Below are 23968 nucleotides of genomic sequence, written 5' to 3'. Positions count from 1 at the left end.
TAAAAAAAATTTAAATATATTTAACCATTTTAAAATTTATAATTTACTAAAGTATATTTAATATAAATATTATTATAAAAATATTTAAAATTTATAATTATATTTTAAATAAATAAATATTATTTATACATAATTAACATAAATTAATTTTATAAAAAAGTGAATATATTAATTATATTTTTTTATTTAAAATATATCAAACTTTAAAATTATAATAGTCTTAACTAATGAAATATTTGCGGGAAAAAAAAAAGAAATAAATTGTATAAGCTAGAGATAAAAGGTTAACCAAACAGACTTTTCACGTTTGTAATATTTTTAGGAAATTTTCATTTTAAGAATAATTTTTAAATAGTAAAAATTTGAATCAAAATAAATATTGAAGCTAACGTAAATATTTTAAAGAGATTTTTTGTCCTCCACGTGAAGTTTATTATCATTTTCAAATACTAATTTTTGTCGTTCTGAAAATAGGATTATAAGTGGATAAAATTTGCTATTTCTATCATCCAGCGCTGGAGTCTTGGACGTGAGTTGCACGTGCGATGATGTGTCCTCCCCGACGCTGAGCTATCCCAAACCTGAGGTGACATGTGCACCCCGTGGCACTATTCCGGTGATGACTGGGTATTTCCGAAATAAAAAATAAAATTTTGAATTTGGTCCAATTGGACAAAATTGCAATTTTGTCCAATTGGACCAAATTACAAAATTCAACAAATTAAATTAGAGCACACCCATACGTCGAGCCCTAGTTCTTTCTCTCTCGTCGATCGCGAATCCTCCTCTAGCCCATGAACCTTCCTCCCGCCCACGGATTGCCGGCCGTTGTCGTTTGGCTAGCTTCGCCAGAGAAATCGGACCACCGCATGACCCTACGATCCCATGCCGGCGTCTAGTTCGAAATGACCGAAAAGTCTGTTTGTGAGTTTTTTGTATATTCGTGGATGTTTGTATGTGTGGATGTCTCCGTTGAGGTTTGCTCCTAAATTGTGGAGTTTTGTCATTATTTATTATTTTTTTGGTTGGATGTCTTCAAAGTAACTAGTTTTTGCTTGTAATGTCAAAGGCGGGATGTCTTCAACTGAAGGCACTGTCGACTGCTACTGTGGAATAAGAGCGGTTGTTTGTACTTCATGGACGGATGAAAATCCGGGGAGGAGGTTCAGTTGCTGTCGTAAGTCGAAGGTAGTCATTCTATCATTTTTTATGTATATTTTACAATGGAATTGGTGTTCAAGTATTTTGTAGCGAGAGACCCGAGCTGGTTGGGGGTTTCTTCGACCCTCCGATGTGTCATCGAGCGAAATGTATCATCCCCGGATTGTTAAAGAAGCTGAACAATCACAATGCACAAATCAATATGTTGAAGGAACGAGTGAGAAAGCAGCGGAAAATGTTTGCCCTATGGCTCTCTGTGGTTGCTATCATCTTTGCGTGGACGTGTAAACACTGATCATGTTAAGCCATATTGCGTTTTGGGTGGTTGCCTACCCAGTTATGGTATTAGTGTGTCATGTAAGTATTGATCTAATTTTTTGTTTTTCGAGGCGATAGCGAACTCAAAATTTTGGATGTTCAGATGTAAGTAGGAATTGTGTATTAAATTATGGTGCACGTGATCGCTCTAATTGTAGTATAATTTGTGTAACGTATTGGTTAGAAACTATAGTACTTGCTGACATTTTGTTTTTGGACATATGGTTGTTGTACTCCTAATTAGTAATGAAAGAAATGACGAAATTCGTCCCGTAGTCGATATATACTAATATTGCAAAATAAATACATATTGACTAACAAACACAAGTACCGAGTATCGTCAAAAGGTTGGATAAAACTCCACACCGAAAACCATAGGGATAGTTATTTAACACGAAATAATCAAAATATTGATCAATCCTTCTCGTAAGCATCCATCAAGACCATGCATGCTAATTTTTCTTATTTCTAGGGGGTTGGATGCTATCTTGCCTATCGAATTTTTCCCCTTGCTCGAAAACTTTCGACAACTCCCTTTGACGCACGTATGCTGATAGCTCGTTCTATGGAGTATTCTACACGGGCGTAGAAGGTGCGCTTAGGTTATGTGGTGCACGAGACAGCTGAAATTGTTCGAATAGGTAGGTGGTGGTGGAGGTTGGACGTCCATCGAATCCGTCACCTGAAAGAATTAACTTTTAGAATGACTAAAAAACATAATTTTTTTTTATGTTACCTAGATGAAACAAACAATCTTCTTACCGTTTGGGACTGGGCATCCGCACTCTGTATCGAAGCTGATGGTTGAGACATTGATAAATGTCTCAACTGTGCAAGGTGTATTCATTTAAGTGTTCTACTTGGTCAATTGATCAAATGACAATGTTCATATATGCATAATTGAAGATATAAGGTATTCACTCACACTTCTCCATGGTGGCATCGACAAAAGATTTTTTTTTAATTGGCATAATCAGATGATCTTCAACTTGGGCCTACGCAAAATGTTCATTGAAAGGTTGGTCCTCCCTCAACATTCTTGCTTAAAAATGCAAGAGTTCAGACTAAATGTGTATTAAATTCACAAAATAAATAAAAGATCACTTACGCTACGTCTGGGTTGAACCTGCCGACTATCCTTGCGTTCTACAGGTCGTTTGCCCTTACATTTTGTCTTTCAAGTGTAATAAGTTGGTACGCAAGAGTATTCATATAATAGAAGTGATTGATAAATGAATAAATATGTAATTGAATACAATTGTACCAAACGAGGATCGCCACGTGTAATGGACTCTTGTGTGACGACTTCCACCGGTGCTTGGCTTGGGTTTGATTTGTCAAGCGGTGGCTGCATTTAATAACACTTCTCCGTGCTTATTTTAAAGAATATAACACGGTCCGATTTCGCCGGCGGGAAGCTAGCCAAACGACGACAGCCGGTGATCTGTGGGCGGGAGGAAGGTTCGTGGACGAGAGCTGGATTCGCGATTGATGAGGGAGAAAAGAAATAGGGATCGACAATGTGGGTGAGTTCTAATTTAATTTGTTAAATTTTGTAATTTGGTCTAATTGGATTAAATTGTAATTTTAAAATTGCAATTTAGTCCAATTGGACCAAAGTAAAAAATTTATTTATTTTATTTATTTATTTTTATTTCGGAAATACCCAGTCATCACCGGAATAGTGCCATGGGGTGCACATGTCACCTCTGCTTTGGGACAGCTTAGCGTCGGGGAGACACATCATCGCACATGCAGGTCACGTGCAAGATTCCGGAGCCAGAGGATAGAAAGAACAACTTTTATGCAATTATAGTCCTATTTTCAGAACGGAAAAAATTAGTGTTTGGAAATGATAATAGACATCACTTAGAAGACCTAAATTACAATTTTCTCTATTTTAAATTATTATATATTACCTGCTCTAAAGATCTCATTTACTTTTTGCATGTTGATATTTGAATATTAATTATTATATCAAAAGGTAGCATAAATTAAGAAAAAATTGCAAAAATATTTGTATTAGTGTCTTATAATATTAATAAAATGTCATTTATACAAAAGAATTATACAAATATAATAAAATTTTTAATGTTAAGTATAATGATGCAAAAGGTAAATGTAACCCTTAGAGGCAGACGGAAGGAGTATATATTTAAAATCTTAATTTTAGCTTGGATTTTTAGGGAATTTTCTTTCTAAGAAAAGTATTTTTTTTTTAAAAAAAAAAAGTTAGAAAGATAGGTAAACAAAGCCAATTTTATGTAAATATATTGTTAATTATTCCAGCCTCCTGATTAAAATGGTTTGAGTATGTTAATTAAAATATTTAAACCCAAACTACAATTTCGAAATAGACAATGATATTTAGTCACACACACTCACACGCACCTTAAGGGACGAATACCTTACCGCTTGATCTACAAGAGTTTGACAAAGATGACTTGAGCTTGCAACGTACAAGAATAGGCGTTGCCATCTTGCCTTGACGCAAACATCAATCCGCTATATATAATGAGGGAATTATCTAATAAGTGAACAAAATGGACTTCCAGTTCAAGGGAGAGTTGGTAGTTCAACAAGAGTACCAAAAGGAACTTTGTTCATTGGCCACGCAGATTTGAAATCCGCTTCATAGGGAGGGTTATTGCTGCTGTAATGCCCCGATTTCGGAATGTATAAAATAATATTATTATAGCAAATAAATATTTGACAATAGTAATGGAATCAAGAAATTAATATTTTGGGATAAATTATATTCCAATTTTGTATATTAGTTATAATTAAATAGACTGTTAAATGGATAAATATCGATAAAATTATAAATAAATATAAATATAAATATAATATATAATATATAATATAATAAATATATAATAATAATATAATAATAAAAGTAATGATGATGAAGATAATATTTATAATAATAATAATAATAATAATAACGCTAATAATAATAATATAATATAATATAATATAATATAATGTATATAATATATATATATAATAATAATATAATTATATATATAAAACCAGCAAACTTACCTGCGAAGCGAAGGAAGGCAGAGGAAGAAACGTGAAGGAGAAGAAAGGAGCAAAAGAAAAGAAGAAAGAAAAAGATTTAGCCGTCCGATTCCAATTCCGACTTGGGTATGGTATTCCTTGCTATTCGTAGAGTCCGATTATAAATTTTAATACGAATTTTGATATTGGAGTATTAAATTAGAAATTCTTCAAAAATTCAAAATTGGCTATTTAGCTATTTAATCGATGAATTTCTTTAGCTAATAGCCTATTCGTAGCGCCGACATTATATTTTGAGAATTTCGTACCAATCCAAGTCGAATAAAAAACGGCAGTATATCGCACCTGCCTGCTTGTTCATACCTTTGCGTATTTTTATTTAATAATCGGGCAATATAAATATTATGAGGTAGAAGGATTTTATAGCTAGAATATCATATTCTACTAAATATAAAAGTTTGGAGCCCGACGAGTTAATTATAGAAATTAGCTTTTGAATAAGCAGGTAGCTCCTGAGAATAAGCATAAAGCTCATCTGATTTGAGTAAATAATGGGACAGGTGTACGTTGGAGGAGATTTGGATGAAGTTATAAAATCCAGAAAGTATCGGTAGGAGGTAAGCAGTAGGGAATTAAATCTAATTTTAAGAAATTAGGTATTTATGTTGCATGTGATTCTGATTCTGATATTGATATGATATTATGTGGAATCATTTGGTCAGTGCATCTATATATGTATATATGTGTGTGTATATGCATGTGTGAAACTTCGTTTTACGATATTTGATATACGTATTTGATCGTGTTGGTGAATTTATAAAAAGGAGGATAGGTGGGCCGTCTCACCAGCCCTTTTCATTAAATTCACTTATTGACATGCTGCACACATTGCACGATTTATCGGATATGTTTTATGGATCTATCGTTTAGTCGCCGTGTGCGGTAGTGCTAGGCGAGGGCATCATCTGGGGTTAGGATATTCGACCCCGATGTACCGTAACACTTTGGCGATAGTGGACGATAGTAGTCGGACAACTGGGTGACTTAGTCGCACGGTCATTCAGGGATTAGACCCATTGCAGTTGAGACGTATTTGGTCTAATCATTCGGGTTCGGTGTTGTTCCACTCATTGGAGTAGCTACTAGTGAGGTCTACCGGTAGTTTAGGATCAGATGCCAAACTCCAAACGCGATCCCGTTAGGGCGTGCGAGGAGGAGTAGAGTTTCCGGGTTTCCTTCGGGTGATTCCAGGTTGCACGGATTCTACTACGTTACACGGGGTAGGGCTAGACAGGAGGGTCCTATCTTCGCTATCACAGACTATGGGGTGTCTTGTGGTTAATGGCGACAACGTTCGACTATCCATGTATTGATTGCGGGAGTCGTATGGTGGGTATATGGGAGTGACCGGGTGACCGTTATATTATTATGGGTTTACCATGTCCTTCCTTGAGCCGAGGATTTTCCGGCTATTTATTGATGATAGTCTAGTGAGCTGTTATTATGGAGCCGAGGTTATTCCGGCTGCTCACTTTGACATATGTATATGGGTATATGTGCATGAGTTGTCGATTTTGACATTATTGTTACATTATTTCAGTATGGGCATGGCATGGCATTTATTTTGCAAATGACGGAAATTAAACTCTATTTTCGAGCATGACATGGCATATTTTATGTTAGTTCTTAAAATGGATTTAATTCTAGACTGCTTTTAAGAAAAATATTTGATTCAGGTACGCATGGCACCTCCGGGACAGGGGACGTCTCGGGAGATAGAAAGACGGGCTGAATGAGTGAACTGCATCTGATGTATTATATGTAAATTCTAACTAGAAAAACCTCCCGTTTTGGGAGTATGTTTTTGTAAATATTTATAAACTATTTTTTTTTGGGAATAATAAAATGCTTATATAATTAATTTTAGCCTTAACACTGTGTTGTGGGGCCCGAAGTAGGAGGTGACGACCTCATGATGCAGTGTGGCGGTAGCATTTCCAGTATGAGCCAACTGGGGGTGTTACAGCTGCCTTCTGAATTGAATACCTCTCTCTAGTTATAAGAGATGTGTGGGTGCTTCATTCGAGCTTGTTGGTAATCCAACATAAGTACCAAAAAGAACTTTGCCTACGCCGCCTCTCGCTTTAGGACGAATGGTTTTAGACTTGCTCAATTAATAAAGTATGACATAATTTAGATAATATGATGATTTTTACATAAACATATTTTGTAAGTAAAAAAATGCTCAAATTTAGGGTTATCAACTAACATATTGGATAAGCGATTAATTATTTAATCGATAAAATTTCAGAATTTTCAGATCCAATTAATCCATTAGTAAAAATACTACGGGCCAAAAAACAAAACTAATTGGATTAATTTGAATCTTAAAAAACTATTATATATAAAAATATATATTAGGTATGAAGCTTGGTTCATACTTATCTAATTTTGTATGTCTGGAGACAAACCAAATTGTGAACTCTTTAGTTAAACCTAGATATACGACCCAAGTTGCAGAACTATTTGGTGGATATATTTATAATAATATCAAACAGAAGATTGAAGTTACATAAATTACTTCAAATCTCAAAGGGAAGATTTGAGGTTAACATAAATTACACTCATCTCAACAATGGAAATTTTTAAATTAATATTGTTACACAATAATGATAATAATAATAATAATAATAATAATAATAATAATGGTAGCAGGATCTTAAAGGAAGTTAGGATACGAAGTCGAGCGAAAAAGGAGAAAATATGCGCTCGGGTCGGTTGGTCAGGTCGGTTGATCCACGGTCGGTTGGTCCGGTCGGTTGGTTCACAGGTCGAAAAGTCCGCAGGTCGGAAGGTCCGCAGGTCGAAAGGTCCGCAGGTCGGATAGTCTGCAAGTCGGACGGTCTACAGGTCGGAAGGTCCGCAGGTCGGAAGGTCCGCAGGTCGGATAGTCTACGAGTCGGACGGTCTATAGGTCAGACGATCCGCAGGTCGGAAGGTCCGCAGGTCGGATGGTCAGCAGGTCGGATCAATAAGTCGGATGGTCTGCAAGTCGGGAGGTTTGCGGTCGGACCAGTAAGTCGGAAGGTCTGTGGTCAGACCAACAAGTTGGATGGTTTGCAAGTCGGGAGGTTTGCGGCTGGACCAACAAGTCGGAAGATCTGCGGTTAGGCCAGCAAGTCGGTTGGTTTGTGGTCGGATAGACAAGTCGGTTGATCCACAGTTGGATGAGCGAATTGTTGGTTGTTGTGGAGGTCGGGTGCTGCGGAGAGCGAGTGAGAATAATAGCTTGGTCGGTTAAAGACACGTGTCAATAAAGGAGAAATTAGTGGGCGGTTGCTGTAACCAACCAGGCGACGGTTTTGAAACGTTTTCTTGAAGGAATATTTAAGGATGCGGATTTTTTTATCTTCAGTCATCTTCAATCGACATCAAATTCAAGAGAATTGCTTTTGGGGATCACCACTTTATTTTTCAGTCTGTAGTTTTTATTTTTCTATTTTATTTATGTATCCTGCGTGTTTAGAGATTTCTAATCTCAGGCACTAATCATATCAAATTCTAAGATAATTCCTTATTTTCGGATTTTACTTTTTTTATTGTTGAAAAAATACATCAACAATTTGGCGACCACAGTGGGCGAAAGGCAAGATTGCTGATCCTACATCAACAGAGAATTTCATACGACTAAGGTCTGGCCAAATCATCAGAAAAATCAGTATGGCAGGCTCACAACCTGAACCATCATCAGCACCGGTGGGAGAAAATATTTCACCACCTGTCATGCCAAATCCAGGGGAGATTCCCCAACCACCTACCGATTGGCTGTCTTATGTTCAACAATTGAACAATCAACAAACTTTGGTTATGCAGAACATGTTGCGTGAACAACAAAATCTAATACAGAACATGTTGGATCAGACGTTCTCCAGATTCACCCTGCATTCAAACATGCCTCAAGCTATGTCACCCTATCGTTTTCAGGCGACTTTTCCAGGATCAACATTTGCAGGGCCAACATACGTTGATAGTACATTTTCAAGCGTCACAACTTTCAACCGAACAGATATGGGGAAGACTCCTCTAATTTTCCCAGATAATGTTCCTTTGGGACCGAAAGTTGATAATACGCAGCCGCATATCGTGATGGAAGAGAGATTAGGGGGACAAACTCATAATCCCATCCCAGCCGAGCAAACCGTCCCTAGAGAAGAGAGGTTGGGGGGACAGGCTCATAATCCCATTCCTGTATTCGACCCTGTTCCACCCAGAGTAGATCCGGAAGACATCGCTCAAGTTCTGCGGGTGCATTTCTGAATGAATCCGAAAACGGTGAATAGACCGGCATATCAAAGACCTTTTCCAGAAAGGATCATTAATGATTTTCCTCTCCCAAGAAAATTATCGACCGCCAGACTTTCATGCTTTCTCTGGAGAAGACGGATCCTCCACCATAGAGCATGTGGGCCGGTTCACAGCATAGTTAGGAGAAGTCGGTAATAATCCTTTTTATAAACTGCAACTATTTGGTTTATCTCTTACCAGAACAGTTTTTTCATGGTTTTTAAATCTGCCACCTGGGCAAATACAAACCTAGGAAGGTTTAGAGATGGCGTTCCATGCTAGATTCTTCAACCCTTTACCAGCCGTCTCTCTTTCCGATTTGTTGGAACTTAACCAATATCCAGAAGAGACAACCTCACAGTTCATCGAAAGGACACATCTAATGAAGGGGCGTTGCCCGCAGTCATTGAGGAGAGCGAAATGACAAACTTGGTGGTCAGGAATATGCATACACGACTGCGGGAGGCTTTAACGGCCCACGACGTTCGAGATCTGGCCAGTTTAGCATCCAAGGCAGGGAGGTTAGAATCATTTTTTAGAGAAAACGATCACGACTTCTGTCAGGGAGAAGGTGCTGAAGAAATGGTAGTGCAAGATCGACCAACGTACAGGCCAACACCAGTCCGCGATAAATAGAGGTCGGGTCCAATGTAGCCTCGAAAGTTGGAGGTCGGATCTGAGGCTGATGTGGACTCGGATGACGGCCTCCTAACTCCTAAACATCATAAAAAATGATGCTTAGGAGTCTTGAGGAGGAGGCAAGTTGTTACGCACAAATAATAATAATAATAATAATAGTAGCAGGATCTTAAAAGAAGTTAGGACATGAAGTCGGGCGGAAATGGAGAAAATATGCGCTCGGGTCGGTTGGTCAGGTCGGTTGGTCCACGGTCGGTTGGTCCGGTCGGTCGGTTCACAGGTCGGAAAGTCCGCAAGTCGGAAGGTCCGCAGGTCGGATAGTCTGCGAGTCGGACGGTCTACATGTCAGACGGTCCGCAGGTCGGAAGGTCTGCGGTCAGGTCGGAAGGTCCGCAGGTCGGATAGTCTGCGAGTCGGATGGTCTACAGGTCGGACGGTCCGCAGGTCGGAAGGTCGGAAGGTCCGCAGGTCGGATGGTCAGCATGTCGGATCAATAAGTCGGATGGTCTGCAAGTCGGGAGTTTTGCGGTCGGACCAATAAGTTGGAAGGTCTGTGGTCAGACCAACAAGTCAGATGGTCTGCACGTCGGGAGGTTTGCGGCTGGACCAACAAGTCGGAAGGTCTGCGATTGCACCAGCAAGTCGGTTGATTTGTGGTCGGATAGGCAAGTCGGTTGATCCACAGTTGGATGAGCGAATTGTTGGTTGTTTTGGAGGTCGGGTGCTGCGAAGTGCGAGTGAGAATAATAGCTTGGTCAGTTAAAGACACGTGTCAATAAAGGAGGAATTAGTGGGCGGTTGCTGTAACCAACCAGGCGACGGTTTTGAAACGTTTTCTTGAAGGAATATTTAAGGATGCGGATTTTTTTATCTTCAATCATCTTCAATCGACATCAAATTCAAGAGAATTGCTTTTGAGGATCACCACTTTATTTTCCAGTCTGTAGTTTTTATTTTTCTATTTTATTTATGTATCCTGCAGTGTTTAGAGATTTCTAATCTCAGGCACTAATTATATCAAATTCGAAGATAATTTCCTATTTTCGGATTTTATTTTTTTATTGTTGAAAAAATACATCAACAAATATAATTACGGTTATCTCAAATGGAAGAGTTGAAATTTACAAAAATTACAACACTAATTACATCAGTAATTAAAAGTGTAATTATGACCACTAATTAATTTTCTGCCATTTTAATCGAGTGGAGATACCTATATAAAGCGCTCCCCACCCTCAAACCAAAATATACCAAAAGCAATCATTCTTTTCTCCTTCTTTTTTATCTCTTATTCGTCTGGCAGTGTTCTCTTTTTCCGACGACTTTTCCTGTAGCATTCTGGAAACTTTCCCTCAATTTCTAACCACTCAGCATAGCTCAAGCTCCGACTTATTGTTGTGCCGTATAAGTTATAAACAAAAACAGTTTTATCTTTAGGAACATACCGTTATTCTCGAAAGAACTACCAACTAGATGTAATTTGTTTTGAAGGAAGAGGGTATCATTGACTCGGTAATATTCCATTCTCTACATAGCACATACACAGTGACAAACTAGCATCTAAATTCGGTAGACAGTTTGGGAGGGAGGGGGGAAATTGTATATAAATACATAAAAATTAATATTTTTAATACTAAAAAAATCATAAAAGATTTGACTTCGGGGGTCAATTGACCCCAAAATCCTAGTGTAGTCCATCCGTGAGCTGAGCACATATCATTCATTCCGGAAAAGCATTATTTTATTTTTTTATTGATAGTAGAAATATAGATGATATATTTTTTCTAAAATAATTTAAGATATAAAATTAAGTAGATATCAATATATTGATGAATATTCTATTCTTTTAAATATACTAATAAATAATTTTAAGAGTAAGAAAACATATTTATAATCTAATAAATCAATACAAAATTTAAGATGCAAGATTATGTGCATTAAAAATATGTACTTTTTCATTTTTTTTTATATAAAATACACCCTCCGTCCCACGTACAATGTTTACGTTGCCGTTTCTGTCCGTTCCACATACCATGTCACTTTGCTTTTTTTGGAAAATAATTACACACTTTAATCTCATTTTAAGCTTTTTAATTTTTTTTAAATTTAAATTAAACTAATTAGTTATGTTAATCTTAATTTATAATTATTTATATTATAGGATAATTATTTTCACTAATGCATTCTTAATTATCTACTAATTACACCCCTCCTAAAATACCTTGTCTACAGTGTAGCACGGTATGTGGGACGGAGGTAGTATTATATTTAATTACTTGCTCCGTCTCATTTTTTATGTGTAGTTTCGTATAAATACGAGAATTTAGCTAAAATATAATTATAAATATTAAAAAAGTATATTAATAAACATAATTAATATATACTATAAATAATTATAAGTTAATAAAGATAAAGATAACTAATTAATATAGTTTTGATTAAAAATATTACTATTAATTATGAAATTTAAAATATGATTAATGTTTATAATTATTATTCCATAAAAAGATTGGGCAAATAAGGTGGAAATGACAAACATAAAAAAAGACAAATAATATGGGTCAGAGCGAGAGCGAATACTATTTAGATAAAAATTAAAATAAATCTTTTAATAAAAAAGGTAATTCGTTAAACTACTTTACAAAATAAATAAATTTTGAATATGTTTAATAGTTTATTTTGTATTTAGTATTTAGTCGGATATTTTGAAAAAAGTACTTCTCACCCTTAACAAATTATTTATTTATTTTATCAAAACAAAGTATCTATTTTGTTCATTTTTTTTAATAATTGTACTGTGTACCTCGTATTAAAAGTATGATTACAATTTACAATATATTTTACAAATCCTATTACATTTACATTATACAATAGTTATTTTTATTATTTTATCTTAATTTGTATTTTATATCAATATTATACTAATATTAAAAAATTCACTTATAAAAGCAACTGGATTAGGGTATGTTTTTTTTACAAAATTTTCCCAGATTTTACTATTTGGACTCTGCGTTTCAAAAAAAATATATATTTTTTTCTCTTACAAAACATGTTATCAAATATTATTTTCATATCAAACCCAAATCAAATTTTTTCCAAACTTATCAAAAAGAAACACTCCTATCTAAGCGACAATAGAGGTAATATATTTATAAAAATTGTAAGATGGCTAAATAAAAAAAAAAAAAAAAAAAAAGAGTAATTGAAACTTAAAATTAAATATAATTTTATGTTTAAGAAAAAAATTGATTAAATAATAGAGATAGAATTTTAAAAATATATCTAAATCTAATTGAAATGGTACATATAATATCTCTCTACACATGTCCCCATTTTATTGGAGAGTTAGAATAACAGATACAGATTTTGATACAAAAGATTTCATGCCGTGTTGTGTGGCGCGTGGAGGAGATATCCGTTGTTGGATGATGGGAGTCACGGAAGATGGGATGTGCATGCATTATGCATATACCAGTCCACCAGGAGCAGGAAGGAAGGATGGATATATTTCTTCAATCTTCATTTGGGTAATACTAATAAATAAGCAGCACTTGCACTTGTGTATATTGAGCAGTCCACAGTGACGTGAAACTTTATTGTATTGGTTGAAAAATTTATAACTATCTGATGATAATTTGGCTTGCAAAAATATATAAAGTGGTAATTGAGAAACAAAGGTAAAGTCCATCCTATCTACAATAAGAAAGTCTGCAAGTTAAACAAATGAGTGCATGAGCTCTGCCACAGTAACAAGGAGAAGGTTACTTCGGTCTTCCCCGCATCTATCTTGCAGTGTTGGAACTCCGAGGATACCGTAAAGAAGTCAAAAACAGCCAAAGCAAACCGATGGGACTGAAATTCCAACACCGACACGGAGTCCACACATAGTGGATCCCGGTCGTGAGTACTGCAACACCAATGTAAACCGTATAAGGGTATGCCTCATATGGTATATAATATAGATTTTCTATATCATTATTAAGTAATCTTACTATAACTTTTATTTTTTATTTTTTTATACTTTTTTGCTTTCAAGAGGGTATGATTGCGATATACGAAGGAATATCATAGTTCGGTGATACCAAATATAATTGTAATGAGACACTTCTTTCCTTGGTCATCGGGATACGAAGAAAGTAAATTTCAGGCTTCGTTCACTTGCAACAACAATGCTAGCGGAGCAGGTTTCTGATTCTAATGACAAACGTATCCCAAGTGGTCCAAATTACGCCCCGCGCTGGGTGAATCTCGAAAAGAATCAGATGACCTTCATTGAGTAGCTCAAGATGATCAACACTCGCTTGGACAGGCGCGATGATGTTGGGGACTCAGTGTGCCACCGGTTTATTGACATTTATGTTTTCCAAAAAGTTAAAGTTTAGTATTGATGATGTTATGACCAGATTTTATGTTTCGAACAGCGTGCTATGTTAGCCAGAAATCACATGCATTAGATATTCATATTATTTTGCAATATTTGGTTGGTTTTGATTAGATTTTACAGAATTTGTTTACATATTGTTTATTTATGATTTGCAGTAGAAGAATAATAAAATTGGTAGAATTTGAAAAAAAAGAGAACAAAAAGACCCAATGACTAAAGAATTAATTAAAAGGCCCAAAAATCCAATTGTTATAAAATTAGGGCAAAAATTAAAAGAAAAATGGAGGCTAGGCGCCCCTTATGCTGCCAGAGGAGAGAATACAGTGCAGAACAGTCCCAGAGAGAAATCGCATAAGGGTAAGAAGGAGAAAGATTCTTCCAATGAGATTTCGAGTTCTTCCCTCTCAATCCGATCAAACTCAAGTGATGTTTATTTTTGTTATATTTGTTTTTCTTTCTATGATTAACAAGTAATTTACTTTTTTAGTTTAAAAGTGAAATAAACAACTTAGTATGGATTTTTGAGATAGAACTGTGTTTTGATTTATATTATTTCTTGGTTCCTAAGTATTTCTGTGATATCTGATTTTAATGTTTAATAATCTTTGATTTGGTTGGAAATTGTGGCCAGGTATTTCAATAAGATTAAAAATCTGGCCAACAAAACTGTTCAACACCTGATGTTATAGCACTTGCGTACTGCAACCTTTTCTTAAGTAGCCTTAAGTAATATTGATTAATTATCATAGTACATTCGCTTAGACTGGTACTTTCCATAATAAACTTAGTCAAATAAGAAATGCTTTGGCTACCAAAGAACCAAAACACTTGAAAGAACATTGATTGGTGAGCCTACAACTGTGCAATGGGTACTCGCTAACCAAAGCAGTTTGCGAGATTGGTGGAATATGCCCGGTATAAAACACAGATTCCTTCACGGTTTGTGAAACACCAAAGGGCTTGTCACTAGATTCAATTTTGAAAACTTGATTACCCTCCCAATGAAAAGATGACGGCACAAATTGGGACTCATGAATCCAATTCTTTCGTAGCAGCACTGAATATATGGTATCTGCATCTACCACAAAGAAGACAGTGGATATTATTTTTGGTCTCACTTCTATTGGGGCCACCATCATACCTTCTGGCTTGGTCAGTTGACCTATGAAACTCGTCATTTCAATATCTACCAGTGACAAATCAGTGATTTGTTTGCCCAACCTTTTAAGTGTCTTTAAAGGCATAACATTATATGCATGTCTTTTACTTGCAGATATTTCTCCGAGTCAACATTGTGTTTTTCTGGCACCATCATTCCAGGAAATTGATAGTCGACATTCGACCAACTTAGGTTAGATAAGTTGGTATTTTCAATCCCTAATTGTTTATTACCAAGAACTTTTGGTGCTCCACCAGAAGTATTAGATTCGGCAGCCATTAGAAGGGACTGTTTTTGAGCTAGCATAGCAAGTTGTTGTTGCTTTGCTGTATGGCGAGACAATATTGGATTGCAACAATTTGCAAACAATAAGAAGATTGATAGACACTTTCCTGTTTGGTACTTGAATAGAAATGAATTGTAAAATCTACATTCGTAACTCCAGTTTGTATGGAATTTGTACACTTTTCACTGTGGATACAATAAGTTGTGCAGTTATTGCCACTCGATAACACTGTATTAAGTATATTTATCCATTAAAAATAGCCGTCATTTTCCATCAGTTTATAGAGTCATTTGATGGAAAAGAGGGTCATGAATTGCATTACCTTTTCTAAAATTGATATATATAATATCATCTTTGATATCTTTTTTTCAATTTCTCTATAGTCGAAATAGGTGCGCTTGATGTTGAATCCTTGAATATATCTTTGATTCCTGAAGTAGAGTGAGCCCCATTCTTATCAAGTTTTGCAGGCGCACGAAGGAAAGGAAGACTGAGAGCATCCCTCATGACGGTGTTGGGAAGGCGGAATTAGAGGGTGGCGATGGAGGATGAAGGAACGATTCACTACGCTGCTTCAATCGGGCGTTTGGACTGAAGGGTTTTAGGGAGAGAAGAGAATAAGAGTAACTGGAGGCAGCGACTTTGAATAAGGGGTGGAAGATGAGGGCAAAATGGTAAGATCAGGTAGGCATCCGTACCGATCTTTATTTATATGTATTAGATATTATAGGTACGCTTGTGTTCAAACAAATGTCATATTCAAACACAGCTGTGTTTATATCTTAACATTTTGTCATTACCACTGTAACAAACCTTCTGCTGCTCTCACTTCACACCTTTTTATGTCATTTGGCCGTCGTTGTTGCTTCCTCTGATGATCGCCGTTGCGAGAATTTCCTCCGATGTTTGAACACGTTCACCAGACAAGCCCAACTCAAAATATAATATAATTACTAGAAAAAAAAACAAATAAAATCTAAACCCCTGAACAGCAGGCCTAAGCCCATCCCCGTCGTCATCCCGCTTTGAATCGAACTTGTCCCCAAGGTCGAAGTATGAGAACTGGAATGAGCTTTGATCTTCCTTTGTTTTCCTCCCTCACAGACTAGATCCCACGTCTCTTGGGTTAGGCTTTGGTCACTTGTCAGCACTACTTGAATGCCCTTTCATTCGAAGGACATAGTAAGTGCTTCCCAATTTGTTTGAACATCGCCCAACATGGCTAACCAAGCTATACCAAAAATATCAACACCCACGAAGGGAAACACAAAACAATTGGTAGGTACCTCACAATCGTGTAATGAGACCATAACATCCTGACATAATCCTTCGGATTCCCATATTCGTCCATCACCTAACCGAACTCCAAATCTTTCTATAGAGTAGATACTAAGAAAGAAGATATAAGATTGTGACTAGCACCACTATCAATCAATATTGTTACCTTCTTTCCTTGCGAAATTCCATGCACCCACATAGTTTGTTGGCTCGGAAAGCTCTCTACAAAGAAAAATATTAAGGTCCCCTTTTCTATTGATTAATCTCCTCGCTCTCCTATCCAATCTTCATCCCACGTTGGTACATAATATTCAAACTGTTGAAGATCTAAGACCTCTTTGTCTTCTTCAGCTATCACGACTCGCAATTGTTTGAGGGGACATTCATGTTTTGGGGTGTATCATTTCTTGCAGTATAAACATAGTCCTTTGGCTCATAATTCAGCAAATTCTTGGGTGAGAGACGGGTAAATTGATTCAAGGCTGATGACTAACTAGTTACCTCCAATTGGGCCACGGAAGGATGACCGCAAGGTTTGCTAATAGACTTTGCGTGCGCAAACTGTTCAAATTTTGATATGGGTGACTGTTAACTTGCACTTGAAGATTATTCTCAATGTCTTTAGAAAAATCCATGGTCATGTCTAAGTCTCTAGGCCGAAGAAAGCGGAGGTAACTTGAATCGAGTCCTTTAGACCTTTCATAAAGTATCCTAGATAGTTTGTATTTTGTCAAACCAGGAACTTGGCTAGACAATTGAACAAATAAAGTTAAGTAGTCATCCACTAATTCCTCTTGTTTAATGACTGCCAATCTTTTGACAGACTGTCCTTGAAATGCGTATCAAATCTTGCCACTAGCGCTTGCAAAAATTCTTCCCACGTCAACCTCGGTTTGCGAGGCACAATCAGGTTGACCAGTACAATGCAGCTTCTTCCATGGGCACCACGGCTGCAGACACCTTCATTTCAGAACTGGTGTTATGAATTTTAAACTGTTGATTGGTGCAGGCCAACCATCCTATCATATCTGAACCATTAAAGGATGGAAGTTGCATTGGGCCCCATCTGTGATCAGAAGTTAATCACCGGCTGCAGTGGCACAACGGCTGGGGGCGGCAGTGTTGGTTAGTGTGGCGCGGCTGCAGATGGCGGCGGTCTGCCACCCTCCGCCGTTGTGTTATCCTCGACATAGTGGTCGATTTCCGATTGTTTCGATCTACAGGGTTTCAAAATTACTTTTGAGAATTCAGCAAGAGTCGCCATGATCTCTGCAAGTTGGATGTTAGTAGCCTTCATGTTCTCATTCATCTTGACTTGAACAACCTCAAGTTTGTCCAGTCGCTCTGTTGTTGATCGTGTTGTTGCCATGACGATCGGAATCGGAATCAGGCAGGTCTGACCATTTGATAAAAACAAAATAAATGATAAGAACAATCAAACGATATTAATCATTTGGCTAAGAACAAGCAAACTGTACCAACCGTTTGCCCAAAATCTGACGACTACTTTACTTCCAAAGTTCAAGAATGATTGTCCCAAACCCTAGTTTCTCTTTAAATACTATTACTTAAACCCTACTTACTAAATATAAAATAAGACAACCCAATAACTAAAGACAAGTCCAACTCAAAATATAATATACTACCACCCCCATCGTCAATACACAAGTATTTTCCAAGTCTCAGTTTTCTCTTTAATCTTAACTTGATTTTGCTTTCTATCATACAATGTTGGTTACGGATTATGTAGAATTAGATGATAATAACAAAAGTTTGAACGATGTTGGTTGTGATTATTTTGAGAAGAATATCGTCATAGTCCATAGGTTGGGATTAATCGGAAACACTACAAAATGCAATCTTCATGATTCTACATGAGACATGCTTTGATGAAGAAAAATATATAAATTCTTTGTCCCAAGATCAAAACAAAAATAGAGTAGAAGCGCCTTCATGTCCCACATAAGCATTGTCCACTTTTGGGTTTATAAAATTCCCATTGTCCCTAAACCCTAAACCCATAGTTGCACAGCCCCCGTCCTTATAGGCTACGTCGATCATGCATTCTTTTTATCACCACACTTGTAGGACGAAAAGATGACATAATCCCACAACATCAAGCCCTTTTCCTTCGCAAATCCATCCTAGCCTCAAGTGAGCTCTAGCTGCTTTTCCAACAGCAGTACAGGAACTTCCAGGACCTCATGGAACAGTAGAAGAATAGAATCAGCAATCAATCAGCAAACCTTGCAGTGTAAGACCCATCTCTGACCATGGAAAGGAGAGATTGGGTGCTGAACTGGCTCTGAAAGTTTGGCTCTTTGAGAGTGGTGTTGGTCCACGAGAAGTTCCAGTCGATTTTTCCACTGCAGAGTCGGATGGTGGCGCTATCATATGCTATATAGTGGATTCAGTTTCGGATTTCAAGGTTCCTAGCCGGATGCGCTGATGGTCAGCATATATCTGTGCACCCCAGTGCCCATTGACTTTGCATACCACACCTTTTAATTTGGAAGCTGAGGCCACTGCAGGATGGGACCTGCTGCCGGAGTCAGATATGTCACCGTTAGACGAGTTTTTTGCTGAGGTGTTGGAAAAGAGGCTCTCAAAGTCAATGACTAGTATTGGAATTCTTGCGCATTTAAATGTTGTTACACTAACTACAGATCAGTAAATACTCTAATCGCAACTTTAGTTATACCAATTGAAAACATTCTTTCGATAAAAGTAATTAACATGTATTGAAGCAGCAGCTATCATGGGACCTTCTACAATACCACCGAATGGAGTTTCTAATTAATAGAATGTGAAACAGACTCTACACACATACAAAAATAAATAAATAAATAAGAATTAAGGATAGAGGACTAACTAACGAAACATGTTCCTAATAAAAGGTACCAATAATTATTACTTGAAACTTAAATATTTTTTTATACTTAAACCAAAGTAAAATTTATAGCATCGCATGGAATTGACATTATTCCATAATTAAATATAACTGCAACAATAAAAATAAGTAATATCAAGAGCAAGTAATTATTACAATGTCAGTTGAAATGTAACATTTTCTTAAAAAGCACATATGGATGAAAAAAAGTACAGAAGCACACACAAATATTAAAATAAATATATAAAATCCGAGAAAATACAAGTAAACTAACAAAAGGTAACCTTCTACCAAAAAAGAAAAAACAAAATTAATATAGATGTAAGTTAATTAAGAAATCTCATATATTGTGGGTTCGCCATTTGCGCAGGTAAGGTCCCACTGGTTGTTATCACAAAAACAAACCCATGTTTTGCTGTCATAACATCCACTATTTTTTTTAATACATCATGAAAAATATGCCAATAAATTCATTTATGTAGCTTAACCGTTATGGAAAGATAAATATGTTAAGAACGATTATTGTCAAAGAAAACAATCAATGTAGTTTATTTATGTAGCTACATACTAAACGAACAACACGGTTTATGGCAAGTGCAATAATTTACAGCTTCACGACGCGTGGCATAACATTATCCGATGCATATATAAATTCTTATAATGCAATAAAATCATACAAAAGTAAATAAAAACACTTAAAACACATGTAATCTAAAAAGTTGGAATAGGAGAAATTATTAGTATCTTGAAATATATAACCTCTTCTTCGTTGACTGTGAGAATAGTCATTTTGAAGTTTTCGGAACGGGAAGAACCTGCAAACACAAGGTTGGATCAAATTCTTATACTTCGATCACAATTTCAAAAATCTCCATTGTATAATATTAATTACTGGAGGAGTTGAGCATGGTTAGGTTAGAGGTCGATCTACCCACCCTAGAGAAAGAGCATAGAATTGTCATCATTTCACAAACTCCAACCGATCGTTTAAAATAAGAAAAAGAATGATAAAAGAATATACATCCTGCTTACTACATTCAGAGCTAATACCTAATCTGTAACTATACCTTCACCATGTTGAGAATAAATTTAATTAAAGGTTGTGGGGTTAGTGGTTTTGAGGTTACGAGTTGTTTAAAATTCCTATTGACTAGAAATTAAGTTGTATTCATACTTTGTAACTTCTTGTTTTTAATCTCCTATTATTAGGATGCCTTGATGATGGAATGAAAAACTAAGTTTGAAAAAACGCAGAGCATCATCGATAAAGATTTGTTCGATCCAGTGCATTTTTGTGTCTTGTGATAAAACCAGATTTTAACACACCGGGCAGACATTGAAGAAGAGTTTTCTCCGGCACCAAGCAACAAGCGGTCAGATCTGCCGTACATAACAACTGCATGATTGGGTATTTATAACAAGAGTGTCCTAGGGTTTGGTGCCTCTACAACAAGTCAAGGCGGCGCCCAACCAAACTTTAACTGTAAAAAAACCCTAAATTTCTAATTATTTTGTTTTCATTTTTATATTTAAAAGTAAAACAATTAATAAAAATCTAACTGTGCTCTGGTCACGGGATTCTTTCTACACATCAATCCGCTCTGCTCACTTTTACTGTTTTACTTAGACTAATTGTTTTTCGGCTTTTTCTGATTTAAAATCCAACCTAAACATTCGTCAGTATAAAAGAGTATAAATGTGTTATAAAAAAAATTGGGGTATTTATATCCTGTCTTATATATAAATATATGTTGTGTGGGGTGGGATTACATGTTGAAAATTAAGCATCAACATTGTGCTGATTGCATATTAGCCATTGGATTAAAAATTTTAATCCAATGGCTAATATTAAATTAAGGATGTAATTGTAATTTTAATAACCCTAATTTATATAACTACATCAAACCACACCCTCCTTTGTTCTTTCACGCAGCAATCGGTGGGGAGAAACGCCATCCTTCATTTTTCACTCTCCTTCATTCTTCAATGGATGATATCGACGAAGGTGAGCATAATCAATTTTCCATTATTCCAACCATATTCAATCGCTCAGCAAGCAATGAAGACATCGAAGATTTTGCAATTTCAGATGACCTAACACCTTCGCCAATACCAGACGCACCCTTTCGAAAAAACCATCAATCGCGTAAGTTACCCATTGACAATTGACTGGAAATCATGAACATCGTAACCTTCTATGATCGATTTCATTGAAATTACGTGATTCTGTTTAGTGCTTTGGAATTTTGTAAATAATCTTTAGCATTCGCAATTCAATCAGAGCCTTCAAACTACTACTAAAAATAAAATGTAGCACACCGTTCAAGTAACATCAGTATTTCCATATGAAGAGAACAATATATCATTTTAATTACCAGTATGATATGTAATTGTATTTGATACAGATAACAGCATCTTTCCATTTATCTTAAAACATATTGAAATATGGTGGTAAGCATTTTGATTAACAGAATCTAGCATTCTATATGTGCAGAGTTCATAGATTGGCATGCTATGGAGTTTACAAAACCGGATGATGCATACAATTTCTATTGTGAGTATGCACACAATATAGGCTTTTCAGTGAGGATAAAAATGCAGAAAAAATTCAAAAAGGACCCGCAACAGATACAATACATGGAGTATTGTTGCAACAAAACAGGGTTCAAAGAGGGCAGCAATGTAAAATCAAATCATCCTGAGATTCATCCAAACAAAAACATCGAGTCAGAAAGGATAAAGATCATGCATCGTAGTCATGAAACAAGAACAGGCTGTAATTCAAAGATACAGCTTCAGTTTGACAAGGAGAATGCAAAGTACAAAGTGACATATTTTGAAGACAACCACAATCATGATCTACATCCTCCAAAACACAAGACATGTTTGTATCCAATTGTAGGATTGATGAATCACATTTAATCATTGCGAATACAAATCAGGAAGCTGGACTACCAATCAGATCATTGTACGATTTGATGAAAATAGCCGCTGGAGGAAAGGAAAATGTGGGGTTTTTTAAGTTGGACCTAAAGAATCACATGAAGAAAAGAAGGAAAGAAATTTTCAAGGAGGGCGAAGCAAATGCATTACTGCAGTATTTTGGCCAAAGATCGGTGGATAATACCTTATTCTTTTATGAAATTGAAGTTGATTATGAAGATATGATTGCTAATATATTCTGGTCAGATGCAAAAATGAGGGAAGACTACGCATTGTTTGGGGATTCTATTACGTTTGATACCTCATACCAAACAAATAAGAACCACAGACCACTAGGTAAACATAGTTAGCATTTCATCTCAATAACCAGCATTTCATCGTCAATTAGTCAGCATTGTAAATACTGTCTGTCAGCATCTTTATACATCTCACATAGCGTCTTATGTATATATCTGATCCTAACAATATTTCATATTCAGGTGTTTTCGTGGGATTTAATAACCACCGCCAAACATCTATATTTGGGGCAGCATTGTTGTACGAGGAAACACAAGATTCATTCAAGTGGGTTTTCAATACCTTCCTAAAGTGTATGGGTGGACAAGCACCGAAAACTATTTTTACGGATCAAGATTTGGCTATGGCTCCAGCACTAAGAGAGACAATGCCAACGACATACCATGCTCTGTGCACATGGCATATTGTACAAAATGCCAAAAAAAATCTCAGTGCTCTTTACACTACAAGGTATGTTGGAATTCTTATAGCTAAATGATGAATTGAGGGTCGAAGACACCAATTACAACTACTCTACATGCATTTTACACACAGGTTTGCCGAGATGTTTCAACATATTCTCTACGGGGTACAAGATGAAAACCAATTCAGCCTCAAGTGGGAGTATATGTTGCAGGCATGCTTCCCCAAAGGGCCTCATAAGTGGCTATTGAATATTTATTCATTGAGACAACAATGGTCTTCGGCTTGGACAAGACAACACTTTACTGCAGGGATGAGAACAACACAACTGAGCGAATCACTTAACTTCTCACTGAAAAAGTTAGAAAATGCAACCTACAAGCCCCTAAGCTTTAGCAACTGAACATTCTTCTAAACACTGACTGTCTTTCAATGGTTTCTAGAGCAACACCAAAGATCCTTTGAATTCATAACACAATGCTTAGATGAAAAGACAACATATCTTTTATATAATATGGAGAAGACAAGCGATCAACATCTTGTGCGCGCCAATATTCAAGAGTCTTCAATTGAGTGCACGTGCAATATGTGGAAAAATACTGGAATGTTGTGCTGTCATTCAATACGCATGATGGATGTATTGGTAGCAACATGGTGTGCACAGTTCAAAAACATCCCAGACAAATACATATTGAATTGATGGAGAAAAGATGCTAAGAGGATGTTACAACAGCACCTCGCAAGCTTAACATCTAGTCGGGAGGAAATGGATTTTTCAGGAAGATACAAATCATTGTGCCACTTGTTCATGAATTTTGCAAACTTAATAGCATCTCAGCCGAA

The 23968-nt window shown here is 36.3% G+C and overlaps 1 protein-coding gene and 1 long non-coding RNA gene across 2 annotated transcripts; both read left to right on the top strand.

Moving 5' to 3' along the window:
* The first annotated feature begins 4587 nt into the window (after positions 1-4587).
* LOC127262506 (uncharacterized) lies at positions 4588-6497 on the top strand. The gene is made up of 3 exons (XR_007841142.1): positions 4588-4629; positions 5064-5120; positions 6240-6497. It is a non-coding gene; the product is annotated as an uncharacterized LOC127262506 (long non-coding RNA).
* Positions 6498-21469: 14972 nt separating this feature from the next.
* On the top strand, positions 21470-23528 carry LOC127261975 (protein FAR-RED IMPAIRED RESPONSE 1-like). Its single transcript, XM_051290422.1, has 6 exons — positions 21470-21629; positions 21978-22037; positions 22146-22309; positions 22426-22762; positions 22906-23173; positions 23258-23528. The coding sequence occupies exons 1-6, from the start codon at positions 21470-21472 to the stop codon at positions 23526-23528; spliced, it is 1260 nt and encodes a 419-aa protein (XP_051146379.1).
* The last annotated feature ends 440 nt before the right edge of the window (positions 23529-23968 follow it).

This window comes from Andrographis paniculata, unplaced genomic scaffold (assembly GCF_009805555.1).
Source record: "Andrographis paniculata isolate CXL003 unplaced genomic scaffold, ASM980555v1 Contig65END, whole genome shotgun sequence".
NCBI classification, from domain to species: domain Eukaryota; kingdom Viridiplantae; phylum Streptophyta; class Magnoliopsida; order Lamiales; family Acanthaceae; genus Andrographis; species Andrographis paniculata.
This window is presented reverse-complemented; position numbering and strand designations above follow the sequence as displayed.

Coding starts and splice junctions, on each gene's coding strand:
- LOC127261975 (XM_051290422.1), top strand. CDS start 21,470: ATGGATGATATCGACGAAGGTGAGCATAATCAATTTTCCATTATTCCA. Junction 21,630..21,977: donor TCGAAAAAACCATCAATCGC/GTAAGTTACCCA, acceptor CTATATGTGCAG/AGTTCATAGATTGGCATGCT. Junction 23,174..23,257: donor AGTGCTCTTTACACTACAAG/GTATGTTGGAAT, acceptor TTTTACACACAG/GTTTGCCGAGATGTTTCAAC.